The 14431-nt window shown below is 40.9% G+C and overlaps 1 protein-coding gene and 1 long non-coding RNA gene across 2 annotated transcripts in view; one reads left to right on the top strand and one right to left on the bottom strand.

Annotated features, from left to right (window-relative positions):
• Positions 1-1665: 1665 nt before the first annotated feature.
• LOC112820616 (uncharacterized) lies at positions 1666-5946 on the bottom strand. Its single transcript, XR_003207210.2, has 3 exons — positions 5585-5946; positions 3114-3223; positions 1666-1926 (listed from the first exon to the last, which is right to left on the bottom strand). It is a non-coding gene; the product is annotated as an uncharacterized lncRNA (long non-coding RNA).
• A 129-nt stretch (positions 5947-6075) lies between these two features.
• Positions 6076-14431, top strand: part of YIPF4 (Yip1 domain family member 4) — a 36713-nt gene continuing 28357 nt past the window's right edge. The window contains exon 1 of the mRNA XM_025868022.2: positions 6076-6357. Within this exon, the coding sequence (XP_025723807.1) occupies positions 6279-6357 (79 nt within the window). The 5' untranslated portion in view covers positions 6076-6278. The remainder of the gene's footprint in view (positions 6358-14431) is intronic.

Raw genomic sequence — 14431 nt, forward strand, 5'->3', positions numbered from 1 at the left:
CACTTAACTGACTGAGCCACCCAGGCGCCCCATCCACTTATCCTTTTAAACAGCTTTATTGAGACATAAATCACATATCTTACAAGTCACTAATTTAAAGTGTATAATTCAATAGCTTTTAGGATCTTCTCAGAGTTGTGTATCCATCATTACAATTTTAGAACATTTTCACTACCCCCAAAAGAGAATCTGTAGTCCTTAGCTGTTACCCCTAGCCTCAATGCCCCCCACCCCTAGGCAACCACTAATCTGTCTCCACAGACTTGCCTATTCTGAATATTTCATATAAATGGAATTATAATATGTGGTTGTTTGTAACTGGTTTCTTTCACTTATATTAATATTTTCAAGATTTATCCATTTTGTAGCATATATCTGCCCTTCATTAGTTTTCATTGCCGAATAAAATTCCATTATATGGATGTACCAAATTTTACTTGTTACTATGGATTAGAATTTCTTCATTTTTTGGCTGTTATGAATAATTCTGCTATGAACATTAGTTAGAAGCTTTTGTGTGGACATATACTTCATTTCCCTTAGGTATATTGTGGGAGTAAAACTGATAGATCCATTCCTTTAAGTGTGCAAAACATCTGCTTCCTTGGCTATAAATTTAATGACAGTTGCCTGGGGTCTGGGATTTACTAACCTTTACATGACAATTTTTACATTATATTCTTCTCTCACTAGTATGAGTTAAAAATTGAAAACATTTCCTTTCATTCCCATTCAGATTTCTCTTCCACCCACTATTTAGATCCTGTCCACTTTTCAAGTACTTTGAAGTATCATAAGTTAATTGAAATCAATGAAACGAAAATTGAAACAACAAAATATGCATCACTCATCAAATTAGCATGTTTAAAAAAATGATTATAGCCAGTGTTGATAATGGAGACAGAGTAGGGGAATAAAGTACTCTTACACTAGGCCGATGGAGGTACAACTTTGTTGCTACCTCTAACTGGACAAGTTAGCAGTATGTATTTAAATACTTTAAACATTTGCGCCCTCTTTGACCTCAGTTATTTCTCTTTCGAAATCTTACACTAAGGAAACATTCATGAATATGTACAAAGGTACAGCTAAAAGGTGGTTTATCATGGTACTGTTTATAATTATGAAAATTTGGAAAGAAATCCAAAGTCCAAAGATAGGGAATTGGCTTTAATAATTATAACATCTTCATTAAATGAAATAAAAGGCAGCATTAAAATGTAGAAAAATATATGGTGACATTTAAAATGTTAATGTTATAAAACAATGTGTGTGAAATAATATATTTTATACCCAAAATTCTTAGAAAAAGGATTGTGAAGGTTTACATGAAGATGTTAATGGTGTTTACCACTATAGATAATATAATAGGGTGGTTTTTCCTTTCTGTTTTCTCTAATAAGTATGCATTAATTTTAAGATAAGAAAAAAGTTATAAATATAAAAACAACCAAAAAACAAGCCATGGGTTTCCCACTTGAGTTTGAAGTAGTCTCAATGAATATCATAGTTAAAGTTTCTTAGTGTGACTAAACTAGCCCTCCTAAACAATATTTAAAACATGAAAGTCAAATTAGCAAATTAAACATAGCATTTGTACCACTCCTAGAAGGTCAACAAAGCCATTATTTATTTTTTTTAAAGATTTTATTTATTTATTTGACAGAGAGAAATAGTGAGAGCAGGAACACAAGCAGGGGGAGTCGGAGAGGGAGAAGCAGGCTTCCCACCGGGCAGGGAGCCCGATGCGAGGCTCGATCCCAGGACCCTGGGATCATGACCTGAGCCATCCAGGCGTCCTCCAAGGTTCAGATTTCTAATTCCTCGGTCCTCCTCCGAGAGGAAGTCGGGGCCGTCGTCCAGGCCTTCCATCATGGCTGCTCCAACAAAGCCATTATTTAAAGAACCAAAACAGGACATGAATTCCTGAAATAAGATGCCAGAAATAAGAATCACAGTCTGGAAATATCCTGACCTTAGCTGCCCAAAGTCTGGATTGGAGGAATGGATGTCTACAATTTACTAAGATTATATGACAACCCAGTGACTGAGTGCAGCAGCCCTTGAGCAGCAACATCAAAACTACTCTTTTAAATTCTGTTGTTGCTACTGCAAGTTGAATGCAAGGTGTCACACTTAGTAAACAACCAGAGCTGTGTGAAGTGACCCATTAACTTGAACAGAGCCAAAAACAAAACAAAACAAAACACCACCACCAAAAAACTTAACCATCAAAGGGGGAATAATGAACTCTGAAAAGTAGCAAAACACAATGAGGTTTCAGGGCATTGTGGTCAGAACTCTGGAATCAGATTACCAGGGTCCACATCCTGATTTTGCCAATTAGTATTTCTGTGATCTTTGGTAAGTGATTAACTATTTATTTATTTATTAAGATTTTATTTATTTGACAGAGAGAGAAACAGTGAGAAAGGGAACACAAGCAGGGAGAGGGGCAGAGGGAGAAGCAGGCTCCTCACTGAGTAAGGAGCCCGATGCGGGACTCAATCCCAGCACCCTGGGATCACGACCTGAGCCGAAGGCAGACGCTTAACGACTGAGCCACCCAGGCACCCATGATTAACTTTCATATGACTCATATTCCTTATTTGTGAGATGGGGAAAGTAAGAATACCTACTTCATGAGGTTGTAATGAGGATTAAATGAATTAATGTAAAACATTTACAGTAGTGGAGCGGGGGTGGCACAGTCAGTTGGGCATCTGACTCTTGGTTTCGGCTCAAGTCATGGTCTTGGGGTCGTGGGACTGAGCCCCACATTGGGCTCCGTGCTCAGTGCAGAGTCTGCATGAGATTCTCTCTCCCTCTGCTCATCCCCCAACTGCTCTCTCTTTTTCTGGAATAAATAAATAAAGTCTTTAAAAAAAAAAAACTTAGAGTAGTACTTGGCACATAGTAAATGCCATGAAACTGTTAGCTAAAAGTATCCTGGAGGTGTTACCATTACTGTTATATATCTAATTGGAGTTTCAGAAGGAGAGGCGAGAGAGAAGAGTAGTGACACTATTGGAAGAGATAATAACTAAAATTTTCAGGAACTGAAGAAAGACAACAACAAAGAGTATACCCCAAAAGAAATCCATACTACTTACTCATTTCCATTTCCATTCTCTGCATACAGAAAGGCAAACACATATTAAAAGCAACCAAAGAAAACAGAAAAATCATCTTCAGTGAAATGAAGCTCATTTCTCAACAGCAACTAGAAAACAAAAGACAATGGAATATCTTCAATGTGCTGAAAATATTTTTTAAGATTTATTTATTTATTTGAGAATCTTCCTTCCAAAGAAGGGAAAAAAAGAATGAAGAAAGGTGATCAGAGCATAAGGGGCTTGTGGGACACCATCAAGTGGACCAAATACATATTAAGGAAATCCCAGAACGAGGAGAAAGAGAGAAAGGGATAGAGAAATTATCTGAAGATATAATGGCTGGGAATATGCAGGTTTAGAAGAGGGAGTTGAAGAACCAGAGAAGAAGTCACCAACTGATTTGAGAAGCTAAGCACATCCAACTCTTGAGGTGAGCCTGACAAAATCAGTAGATCTGGGTAGCTACACCTCTGTGGGGGTCACAGCTAATTGTCTAGTGGCCTCTGTTGGTTGACAGGGTTTGCAAATAGCAAGAACAGTTGAATGCAAACCATAGGACCATCAGGAGAAGCTGGAACCCACGGCACTTGTCCATCACCACATCTAAGAAGAGGCTCAGTGCAATGGCTACTGCTTCACTTCTACCTTACAAATCTTATGCAAACTCTTCTTTTGAGAAACTCTAACCTGGAGGCATATAGGAATATGAATTCTACAAATCATAGTTCCAACTTAATTGAGTGGATCCAGTACAAATGCTCACATCCTGCAAATCTTCACTCAACTGTCACTTTCCCAATTTTGCCTATTCTGACCATCCTATTTTAAATTGCAACTGATCTCACCTCCTTTGCAGGCCAACCATTCCTACATGGCCTTTAAATGGTGGTGTTCCGGAGAGTATTATTCTTGGCACTCTACCCTCACTCACCACACTCTTCCTGGGAAATCTCTTCTGTACTCATAGATGCAATTACCAGCCATACACTGAGGATTACAATGCTTTATCTCCAGTTCAGAACTCTGTGAACTTATTACCAAAGAATAACTAGACAGCTCAACCTGCATATTCGTAAACTCATGGTGTTCAAAACTTTCCCCTCTCCCCACACGAGGTCCTCTTCTTCATTTTCTGTTTCCACACTTGACGAATAACACTTCCAACCACTTAAGCAAGGAACATGAAGTCACACTAGGCTCTTTCGTCTTCTTTACTCCAATCTCTTCCCATTGATCACTAAGTTCTGTGGATTCTTAAACTTAATATATCTCAAGTATGTTTCCTCTTTTCCATCTCCAATGCTGCAACCCTAGTCCAGAACTTACTTATATTTCTGCAAAAGTCTCATACAAGTCCCTGCTCTTCAAGTCAAAATACCACTACTGTGGATATTTTATGTAATAATTCTAACAGGGATATCTGATATGTCATTCCTTTGCTCTAATTCCTTTAATGGTTCCTCCAACACTTTCAGAAAAAAAAAAGCTAATTCTTTGAATAGCATGCAAGATTATTAATGCTCTCTCTTTTTTTTAAGATTTTATTTATTTGACAGAGAGAGAGAGACAGCGAAAGAGGGAACACAAGCAAGGGGAGTGGGAGAGGGAGAAGCAGGTTTCCTGCGGAGCAGGGAGCCCAATGCGGGGCTCAATCCCAGGACTCTGGGATCATGACCTGAGCCGAAGGCAGATGCTTAACGACTGAGCCACCCAGGCGCCCCAATCTCTTCTTTTTTTAAAAAGATTTTATTTGCCAGAGAGAGAGCAAGAGCAAGCGCACAAGCAGGGGGAGCAGCAGGCAGGGGAAGAAGCAGGTTCCCCGCTGAGCTGGTAGCCTGATGCAGGACTGGATCCCAGGACCCTGGGATCCTGACCTGAGCCGAAGGCAGATCCTTAACCCACTGACCCACCCAGGCGTCCCTAATGATCTCTTCTTTACCTATTCATGCAATCTCATCTGTAGCCATTTTCTCCCATGAGACTTAAGCTCCAAGAAAACTAATGACTTCCAGTTTCCCAAGTCCATTATATGATCTCTAGAATGTTACTACCCAAGCTGACAGCCCCCCACACCTCTTTGCCCAGAATTTTTTACCCATCCTTTAGGTACCAAATTAATTGTTACCTCCTATGCAAAAAATTTCAATATTCCCTTTTACTCATTGATGGCCATGCCAGGCCTTCCCATTGCTCTACTGCTGATGCATCTCTCCAAGTCTGTCTCATGTTTTACCCTCAAACCCTCTCCCTCTAGATTGGAAGCCAGTCATGTAGCTTGGATATTAAATTTAAGTATATTTATTTAAACATTTAAAAACGTAGATAGGTCTGTAAACTTAGTTAAATTTACCAACAGACAGGGCCTTGTAGTGAAAAGAACATTGGACCAGTAGTCACAGTACCATCCATCTAGGCCTTTTGGCTAAGATCAAGTGCAGAGTACCATTCTAATTCTGTTCCTTCCTTACCTTTTCTGATCTCAGTTGTCTCCCTCATAATGTGGCTAGACTACAGCCCCAGTTTCTGGGTGGCAATTTACAACTTATCTACTTTTTTATTATCCAATCCAACCCCATTCCTTTCACATGTGACTCTCGGAGCCGCTATATAATTTACTCAAAATCCCATTACAATTAGTCAATGACTAAAAGCAAAGCAATCTTGGTATCCTATACCAGAGCTGACCTCTAGGAACGTTCCTAGTTCTAAAATTCTGTAATCCATCCAGTTAACAAAAACGTTGGAAACAAGTAAAGAAAAGCCACAAGCGAAGAGGCGCAAACAACAGCAGCCAAGAAATCAGGAGAAGCCTGCAGCTTCCAAGAATTAAGAAGTGAACTTCCCGTCCTTGGGTCAACTTCCGGAATCCACAACCGGGAGACCCAATCAGAACCTTTCTCCCGGGAGCCAATGGGAGAGCACATTACAAAGAGCCAATCCAAGAGCCGCTGTCACTGTTATGGTCCTGTCAGGGCGCCGGCGTCGTGGTGCTTGGGCGGTCGCCACCTAAAGGACTTCGGTGGGGCAGTCTCGGGGGTAGCTTGTCTCCGGCCTCGCTCCCAGCCTGCTCCTCCCGGCTCGCGGGCCTCACCGTAGGGCGCGCGTGCGGGCCGGTGCCGCGGCCGCCTTGGGGCCTGGGCTCAGCCGCAGAGGGGCCGCGAGATGCAGCCGCCGGGCCCGTCCCCGGCGTATTCCCCCACGAACGGGGACTTCACCTTTGTCTCTTCGGCAGACGCGGAAGGTGAGGCTGAGCCCCGGGAGGGCCCGTCCCCCCGGTGGACGCCGGGGTCCGACGCGGCGGGCTCTTTCTCGTGCTGAGGCGGTTGCGGCCGGGTGGGGACCGGCGGGACGCTGACTGGGGACCGGAGCCCTCTGCGCCTGCCCGGCCTTGCGAGAGGGCCTGAGTGGCCGGCGGAGGGCTGTGGGGAGCGTCCCAAATTACTCGTTTGGCTTCTGGCTCGCCCCGCACCTCAAGTGGGCCCACGCAACAGTAGGATTTTACTTCTGCAGTGACTTGTTATTCAAAAAAGCGGTGGTTAGATTGGCCAGGGTAGGTGTCAGAGAATGAAAACAAGGTAAGGGAGCTGTGTACCTCTTTTATTTATCGATAGAGAACTTTATGCTGGAATTAGATTCGGTACTGCGAATACACACTTTACTCCGGGAGTTCGTGGGTTTGGTTTGGTTTGGTTTTGTTTTTGTGGACTCTGATTCTTGCCGACGTCCCAGTTTTCCTCCTGTTTTATAGTGTTTGACCTCAATATTCAGAGAAGTGGGCCCAAGTATGTTTGAAACTTCTTGTAATACAGATGGATTATTCCCAAAGGCTTGTACTTATTTCCTTGTCCTGTTGTGAGGAAGCAGTTCTGCCGGAGAGAGTTTTCTTTTTCTCTATCACAGGAAAGTTTGTTTTCCTCCCTTTCTCTGTTCCTCACCAGACACTTTGTAACCCGAATCTTTCTCTGCTAGTCAGTTTCAAATTTTGCTTTCATTAGACTATGTACACCGGATTTACTGCCCGAAAATAAAAAATAATAAATTATGCCAGGGACTCCTGGGTGGCTCAGTCGTTAAGCGTCTGCCTTCGGCTCAGGTCATGATCCCAAGGTCCTGGGATCGAGCCCCGCATCGGGCTCCCTGCTCAGCGGGAGGCCTGCTTCTCCCTCTCCCACTCCCCCTGCTTGTGTTCCCTCTCTCGCTGTGTCTCTCTGTCAAAAAAATAAATAAAATCTTTAAAAAAAATAAATAAATTATGCCTAAAGCTGTAGAAATTTCAGTCTAGAGAAGAACAACCTAGCGTTTGCCCAGAAATCTGGTTTCAGAGTGCATCAGTTAGTATAGCTTGTTTTCCTTTTCTTTGTTTTGTTTTCCTTGTTTTGATTTGAGTGGCATTGTTTAAAAAAACCAATATTGCACTGTATGTTAACTACCTAAAATTTAAATTTAAAATAAAAAATAGTATTATAGTTTTGGTTATAATTTAAAATGGAAAATAAAATATAGAGAACATAGCAGATACTTTTATTTTACTTCTTTTTTCTAAATTTTTAAAGAAGATTTCATTTATTTGAGAGAGAGAGAGCACAAGCAGGGGGAGAGGGAGAAGCTGACTTCCCGCTGAGCAGGAAGCCCAGTGAGGGGCTGGATCCCAGGACCCTGGGATCATAACCTGGGCCAAAGGCAGGCCCTTATAGCCCCCTGAGCCATTCAGACGCCCCTGATATGTTTATTTTAAACTTAATATGAATATTTGGTGAAATATAGCAACCCAAAGTATTTCAGTTTGTTTAATCTAAATTTCGTAGCATAGTGCTTTGGGAGGAATATAAACTTTAATTTACCAGACTTTAAAAACAATTGTGTTATCATTGTTCAAACTCATCTATCTATGTGTGTATGTTTCTTATCCAACCCCTCAATCCCCTCCCAAATAACCTTTCTTAAACACACCCAAGAAACCTAACAGAATGGTACAAGCTAACCCATTGATTCTATATACTAAACCAAGAAACCTGGAATAAGTAAACCTAACCTAACAGATAGAAGGTTTATTCAAACTTCTCCTTTAGCTTCTAAGGATACAGACTCCCTGTATATCCGAAGATGTATAGACAAAGATAGATATGTATAAGACTACTCTCAAGTGTATGACATTGTACTTTTTAAATTTACAGAGTATTTTAAGTAAACGTCTTGTTTGGCCTTTATAAGAATTCTGCTGAGCGGGACCCTGGGTGGCTCAGTCGTCAAGCATCTGTCTTCAGCTCAGGTCATGATCCCAGGGTCCTGGGATGGAGCCCCACGTTGGGCTCCCTGCTCGGCAGGAAGCCTGCTTCTCCCTCTCCCACTCCCCTGCTTGTGTTTCCTCTCTCGCTGTCTCTCTCAGTCAAATGAATCTTTTTAAAATAATTTTAAAAAAAAAGAATTCTGAGCATAATTTTTCTTGTATTTTATAATGAAAATGAGGCTTAGAGAAGTTCATTAACCTCCATGTGAAGGATCTGAATTAAGAGCTAATCAGAATTCTCTCCATGAAATTGTGATGATTCTTATATTTTTGCAAATTGAATAGTGTATCTGAAGTACAGTGTTAAAGAGTCCTGGGTTTGCATCCTGGTTTTGCCAGTTGCCATCTATGTGATACTGCCCAAATTACTTAGCCTCTCAGCTTCAGTTTTCTCATATACAAAATGGGAATGAATACACAAGTGCTTAAGTATTTTGCAAATGCAGAGTACTTAGTACTACATCTGGCAGAGTTAAGAGCTTGGTACAGATTAGCATGCTGCTGCTCTCAGTTTTCGCTCTTAGCTGGCTCCACACTTAGGTTTTATGGTTCGCTACCATGAAAATTTGACTCTGCAACTCTTAAGTCTTTTCTCTGGTTCCTAAGCATGTCATGTAAATTCTTTCCCTTTTGCTGCTTTTACTCTAACCGTGAGTGTTTTCAGTGTATATTTTCCTTCTAGATTCTGTCCAGGTCTCTCTTAAAGATACCTGTCTGTACTGTTTGTACATACATATCCTTTGTTCTAAAATGTGCCTTGGTGTCTTGTCTCCACACCTATGTGTATCCTGGTCCTCATGCTTAGAATGCCTTTCTCCTCCTCACCTGGAGTTGAGACTGAACTGGAATGCTCCTTCCTTGGTGAAACCTTGCTTAACTGTCCCTTAGGAACAGAGAATTTCCTGATCTTTTCTATACCCCAGCACTTACACAGAACCCAGTATATAAACATCACAAAATAATTGTTGAAGGAATAAATGATTTCTGCTTTTATTTCTTATGACATTGACACTTGGGACTATAAAACAGCACATTTTGGATGGTATAACTAAAAAATTACTGGATTTAGAGCCAGCAGACTTCAGTTAAGTCCTGAGTCTTATAGTAGCTATGTGATACCAGGCAGGTTACACAGCTTCTATAAGCTTCTATTTTGTCACTTATAAAATGGAAAGCAGGGGCGCCTAACTGCTTTAGTTCATAGAGCATGCAACTCTTGATCTTGGGGTTGTGAGTTTGAGTTCCATGTTGGGTGTAGAGATTACTTATTTAAAAAAGAATGTTAAAAATGGGGTGCCTGGGTGGCTCAGTTGGTTGTGTCTGACTTTTGATTTTGGCCCAGATCGTGATCTCAGGGTCTTGGGATTGTTGGACTGTGTGCTTGTGCATGCTGTCACGCTTGCTGTCTCTCTAAAATAAATAAATAAATCTTAAAAAATTTTAAAAATGAAAAAATTTTTTTAGAGATTTTCTTTATTTATTTGACAGAGCATAAGCAAGGGAAGCGGCAGAGGGAGAGGGAGAAGCAGGCTCCCTGCTGAGCAGGGAGCCCGATGTGGGGCTTAATCCCAGTACCCTGAGATCATGAGCTGAGGCGAAGGCAGATGCTCAACCAGCTGAGCCACCCAGGTGCCCCAAAAATGAAAAAAAAATTTTTAAAAATGAAAAGCACACATAATATTGTGAGGTATTTAAGATAATGTATATAGGGTCACCTGGGTGGCTGGCTCAGTCTGTTAAGCGTCTGCCTTCAGCTCAGGTCATGTGGAAGGAACCCCACATTGGGCTCCCCTGCTCCGCGGGAAGCCTGCTTCTCCCTCTCTCACTACCCGTTTGTGTTCCCTCTCTCGCTGTCTCTCTGTCAAATGAATAAATGAAATCTTAAAAAAAAAATGATAATCTATATAAAAGCAAGTGCCATAAGTACAAGTTAAAAGAACATGAGCTATGTGTGACTAAGCCAGTAAATGAATAAATAAATAGTGAAATCCAGGCTGAATATTCAAGTCGATAGTGTAAAACTATATCCTAAAGCATTAATGAAATGCATGTATGTACATGCAAGAATGTAATGACATATATATGTAAAGTGTAGTATAGAAGTCTTCAAGGATCCTTTGACTTTATTTTGTATCAGATAAGTAAGTAATTCTTTGCCTGGTTTATGTCCTGGGCACTTAGTCATAGAGAATCTGCCTTAATCATAATTTGCATTTTAACAAGATCCCGCTGTGATTCATATGCATATTAAAGCTTGAGAAGCACTGATTTAGAATGTTATAAACAATTAGAAGAGGAGGAAATATTTTCTAGCAGTAAGATCAGGGACGGTTTAATGGAGATATTTTGCCAAACTTTGAAGGATAGATAATGTTTTATATATAGGATGGACTGAGTACCTCCATGTACAAGGGTCTGCATATGAAGAAGCCCCTGACCCCAAGAAGTGGTCTAATAAGAGAGATACATTTCATTGTACATAATAAATAGTAGAAAAAGTAAGGTTCAAAGGAGGAAGTGGTTAATTGCAGGAAGGATGAAGAAAGTCTTTAGGGACAGACGAGATATATTTTGAAGGATAAGTAGGAGTTTTCCAGTTGAAAAGGGGGAAGAACATTCACTTAAGAACTTTGCAAGTACCATACTGGTGGAGGCTGTCCCTTGGTTGTACAATCACCACCACTGTCTAACCCTAGAAGATTTTTTTTTTTAAGATTTTTATTTATTTATTGAGAGAGAGAGAGAGAGAATGGTAGAGAGCATGAGAGGGAAGAAGGTCAGAGGGAGAAGCAGACTCCCTGCTGAGCAGGGAGCCCGATGCGGGACTCGATCCTGGGACTCCAGGATCATGACCTGAGCCGAAGGCAGCCGCCCAACCAACTGAGCCACCCAGGCGCCCTAACCCTCGAACATTTCATCACTCCAAAAAAAGCAACCCTATACCTATTTTTAGTCATTCTTCATTGCCTCCCAGCCACTGGCAACCACTAATTTACTTTCTGTCTCTATAGGTTTGCCTGTTCTGGACATTTCATATACATGGGGTAATATGTGACTTTTTGTGTCAAGTGTCTTTCTCAGCATAATGTTTTCAAGTTTCATCCGTGATGCAGCTTGGATTATTAACTATTCCTTTTTCTGGATGAATAATGTTCTATTGTTTGGATATATATTACTATCAATTATATTTTAAACTCCTTAAAGTATCTCATTTCTTTATATCACTCTCAGGGCATCAAAGAAATAACTAAATATTAACTGATAGATTAATTGATCAATATTGAAAAAAGGAGGGTACTAAAGTAAAAATGACTTAATGTTTGTGATATAGTTCCTCTTGCCTAGGGCCAGAAACTTATCTATCGTCTCTCTCTCACTTTCTAATATTTAGTTGGTCATCAAATTATTTCATACCACCTCCAGAATATATATATATTTAAATTAAATATATAAATAAAATAAATCTATTCTTCCTTCTCTGCTGACACTGCCTTGAGTCTATACCATTTCTCATCTATACTGTAGCCTCCTGACCATACTCCCTGTTCACATCTCTCCCCTCTTAAATCAGTCTTCCATCATGCAGCTAAGATTGTTTCCAAAATACAAATCTAATTTTGTATATTTGCTTTATTAAAAGCCTTTAATGTTACTTACTGATTTAAGCTATATGGAGCTATTTGCCCTTCCATTCATTCATTAATTCAACCAGTACACATTTGTTGGTTTTGCCTACTATGGGCCAGGCACTGTTTTTTTTTTTTTTTTTTGCCAGGCACTGTTATAAGCAGTGGGGAGAGGGCGCCTGGGTGGCTCAGTTGGTTAAGCGACTGCCTTCGGCTCAGGTCATGATCCTGGAGTCCCAGGATTGAGTCCCGCATCGGGCTCCCTGCTAGGCAGGGAGTCTGCTTCTCCCTCTGACCCTCTTCCCTCTCATGCTCTCTCCCATTCTCTCTCTCTCTCAAATAAATAAATAAAATCTTTAAAAAAAAATAAGTAGTGGGGATATATGTTCAAAACAAAACTACAACAAAAACAGTTCTTGCCATCATAGAACTTATAGACATTAACCAAATAATCACACAAATATGTTATTATAAGCAGTGATAAATGCTCTGAAGGAAAAGTCCAGGGGACTATGAAAGGAATCTAATCTAGTCTGGGAGATCAAGGAAAATTTCTTTAAGCAAGTACATATGAGAACTGAAGAATGGATGGCATTTAATTATCTGAAGTTGGAGAAAACAGCCCGGTATTCGTAACAGGTAAAAGGGATCCTAGGTTTCATTTGAAGAACTTGAGAGGCTTAGTGTGGCTAGAGCACAGATGGGAGGGTGGTGCAGAAAATTGTTCTGGAGAAGTAGGTAGGGTGCATAGAGATTGTTGGACCGGAGCTGAAAAAGCCATGGAAGGCCACTGAAGGATTTCAAACAGGAGAGTGAAGGAATTGCATTTTAGAAAGATTCTTCTAGCTACAATTCAGAGAATGGATTGGAAGGAGACAAGAATGATTAGGGAGAAAGCAGATTATTATAGTCATGCAGGCATGAGATACAGTTTGCTCTAGCTTGTGCTGGGGGTAGAAATGGAGAAAAGTGGACAGGTTCAAAAATATTTAGAGGTGTAAAGTGACAGAATTTAGTGGTGGATTGGATGGAGCAGGGAGCATGTGAATGAAGGAAATTGTCAAGGATAATCAAGCTTCGAGTTTATAATGCTGAATGAATAATGGTACCATTCACTGAAACAAGAAACTGGAGGAAGACCTTAGTTATCAAGAATTCAGTTTTGGAATATTGAATTTTAGGTGTTTTTTTTTTTTTAAGATTTTTATTTGACAGAGAGAGAGCAGGAGAGCACAAGCAGTGGGAGTGGCAGAGGGAGAGGGAGAAGCAGGCCCCCCCACCCAGCAGGGAGCCCGATGCGATGCACGGCTCCATCCCAGGACCCTGGGATCATGATCCGAGTCGAAGGCAGTCGCTTAACTGACTGAGCCACCCAGGCACCCGAATTTTAGGTGCTTTTGACATAGTTAAAAGGAAATGTTAAGCTGACAATTGATTGTATAAGTCTATAGAAGTAGACTGGGCTCAACATACTGCTTTTTGAGCTCAGCCTTCTTCAGTCTTCTTCCCTGTTATGGTCTGAATGTTTGGGTCCCCTCCGAAATTCATTATATTGAAATCCTAATGCCCAGTGTGATGGTGTTAGGAGGTGGGGAGCTTTGGGGGAGGTACTTAGGTTATAAGGGTGGAGCCCTCATAAATGGGAATAATGTTCTTGTAAAAAAGATTCTTCAGAGCTTCCTATCCGCTACTCCTGTGTTACGGTACAAGGAAAAATCTGTAAGCCAGAAGAGGGCTCTTCCTGACCCTGCTGGCACCCTGATCTTAGACTTCTAGCCTCTAGAACTGTGAGAAATAAATTTCTGTTGTTATAAGGCACCCTGTCCATGGTCTTTTGTTATAGCAGCCTGAACAGACTAAGACACTCCTATATAGAAATGATAGTATCTACAACTCATAGTACATTATTGTAATCAGTAAGTTGTAGACATAATAATCCAATAATTATTATCAGTGCTTTCTTGTTAAGGTGGTCAAACATTTAACCTACTCTTGGTGTGACTTTCTCCCTCCCCAGAAAGGATCTTATCTCTAATACAAGTTAGTAGTGTAGACAAAGAAATTGTTAGGTTGTTTTTTTATAAAAATTTCCTACTTGATTTTTTTAAGATTTTTTATTTATTTATTTTTGAGAGAGAGAATAAGGGAGAGAAAAAGCACATGAAGGGGGGAGGGTCAGAGGGAGAAGCAGACTCCCTGCCGAGCAGGGAGCCCGATGCGGGACTCGATCCAGGGAGTCCAGGATCATGACCCGAGCCGAAGGCAGTCGCTTAACCAACTGAGCCACCCAGGCGCCCCTCCTACTTGATTTTAAAAAAAATTATATCCATGTAGGGGCGCCTGGGTGGCTCAGTCAGTTAAGTGTCCAACTCTTTATCTCAGCTCAGGTCTTGATCTCAGGG

This window comes from Callorhinus ursinus, unplaced genomic scaffold (assembly GCF_003265705.2).
Source record: "Callorhinus ursinus isolate GAN/ISIS: 27379988/994484 unplaced genomic scaffold, GSC_fseal_2.0 scaffold10, whole genome shotgun sequence".
Taxonomy (NCBI): domain Eukaryota; kingdom Metazoa; phylum Chordata; class Mammalia; order Carnivora; family Otariidae; genus Callorhinus; species Callorhinus ursinus.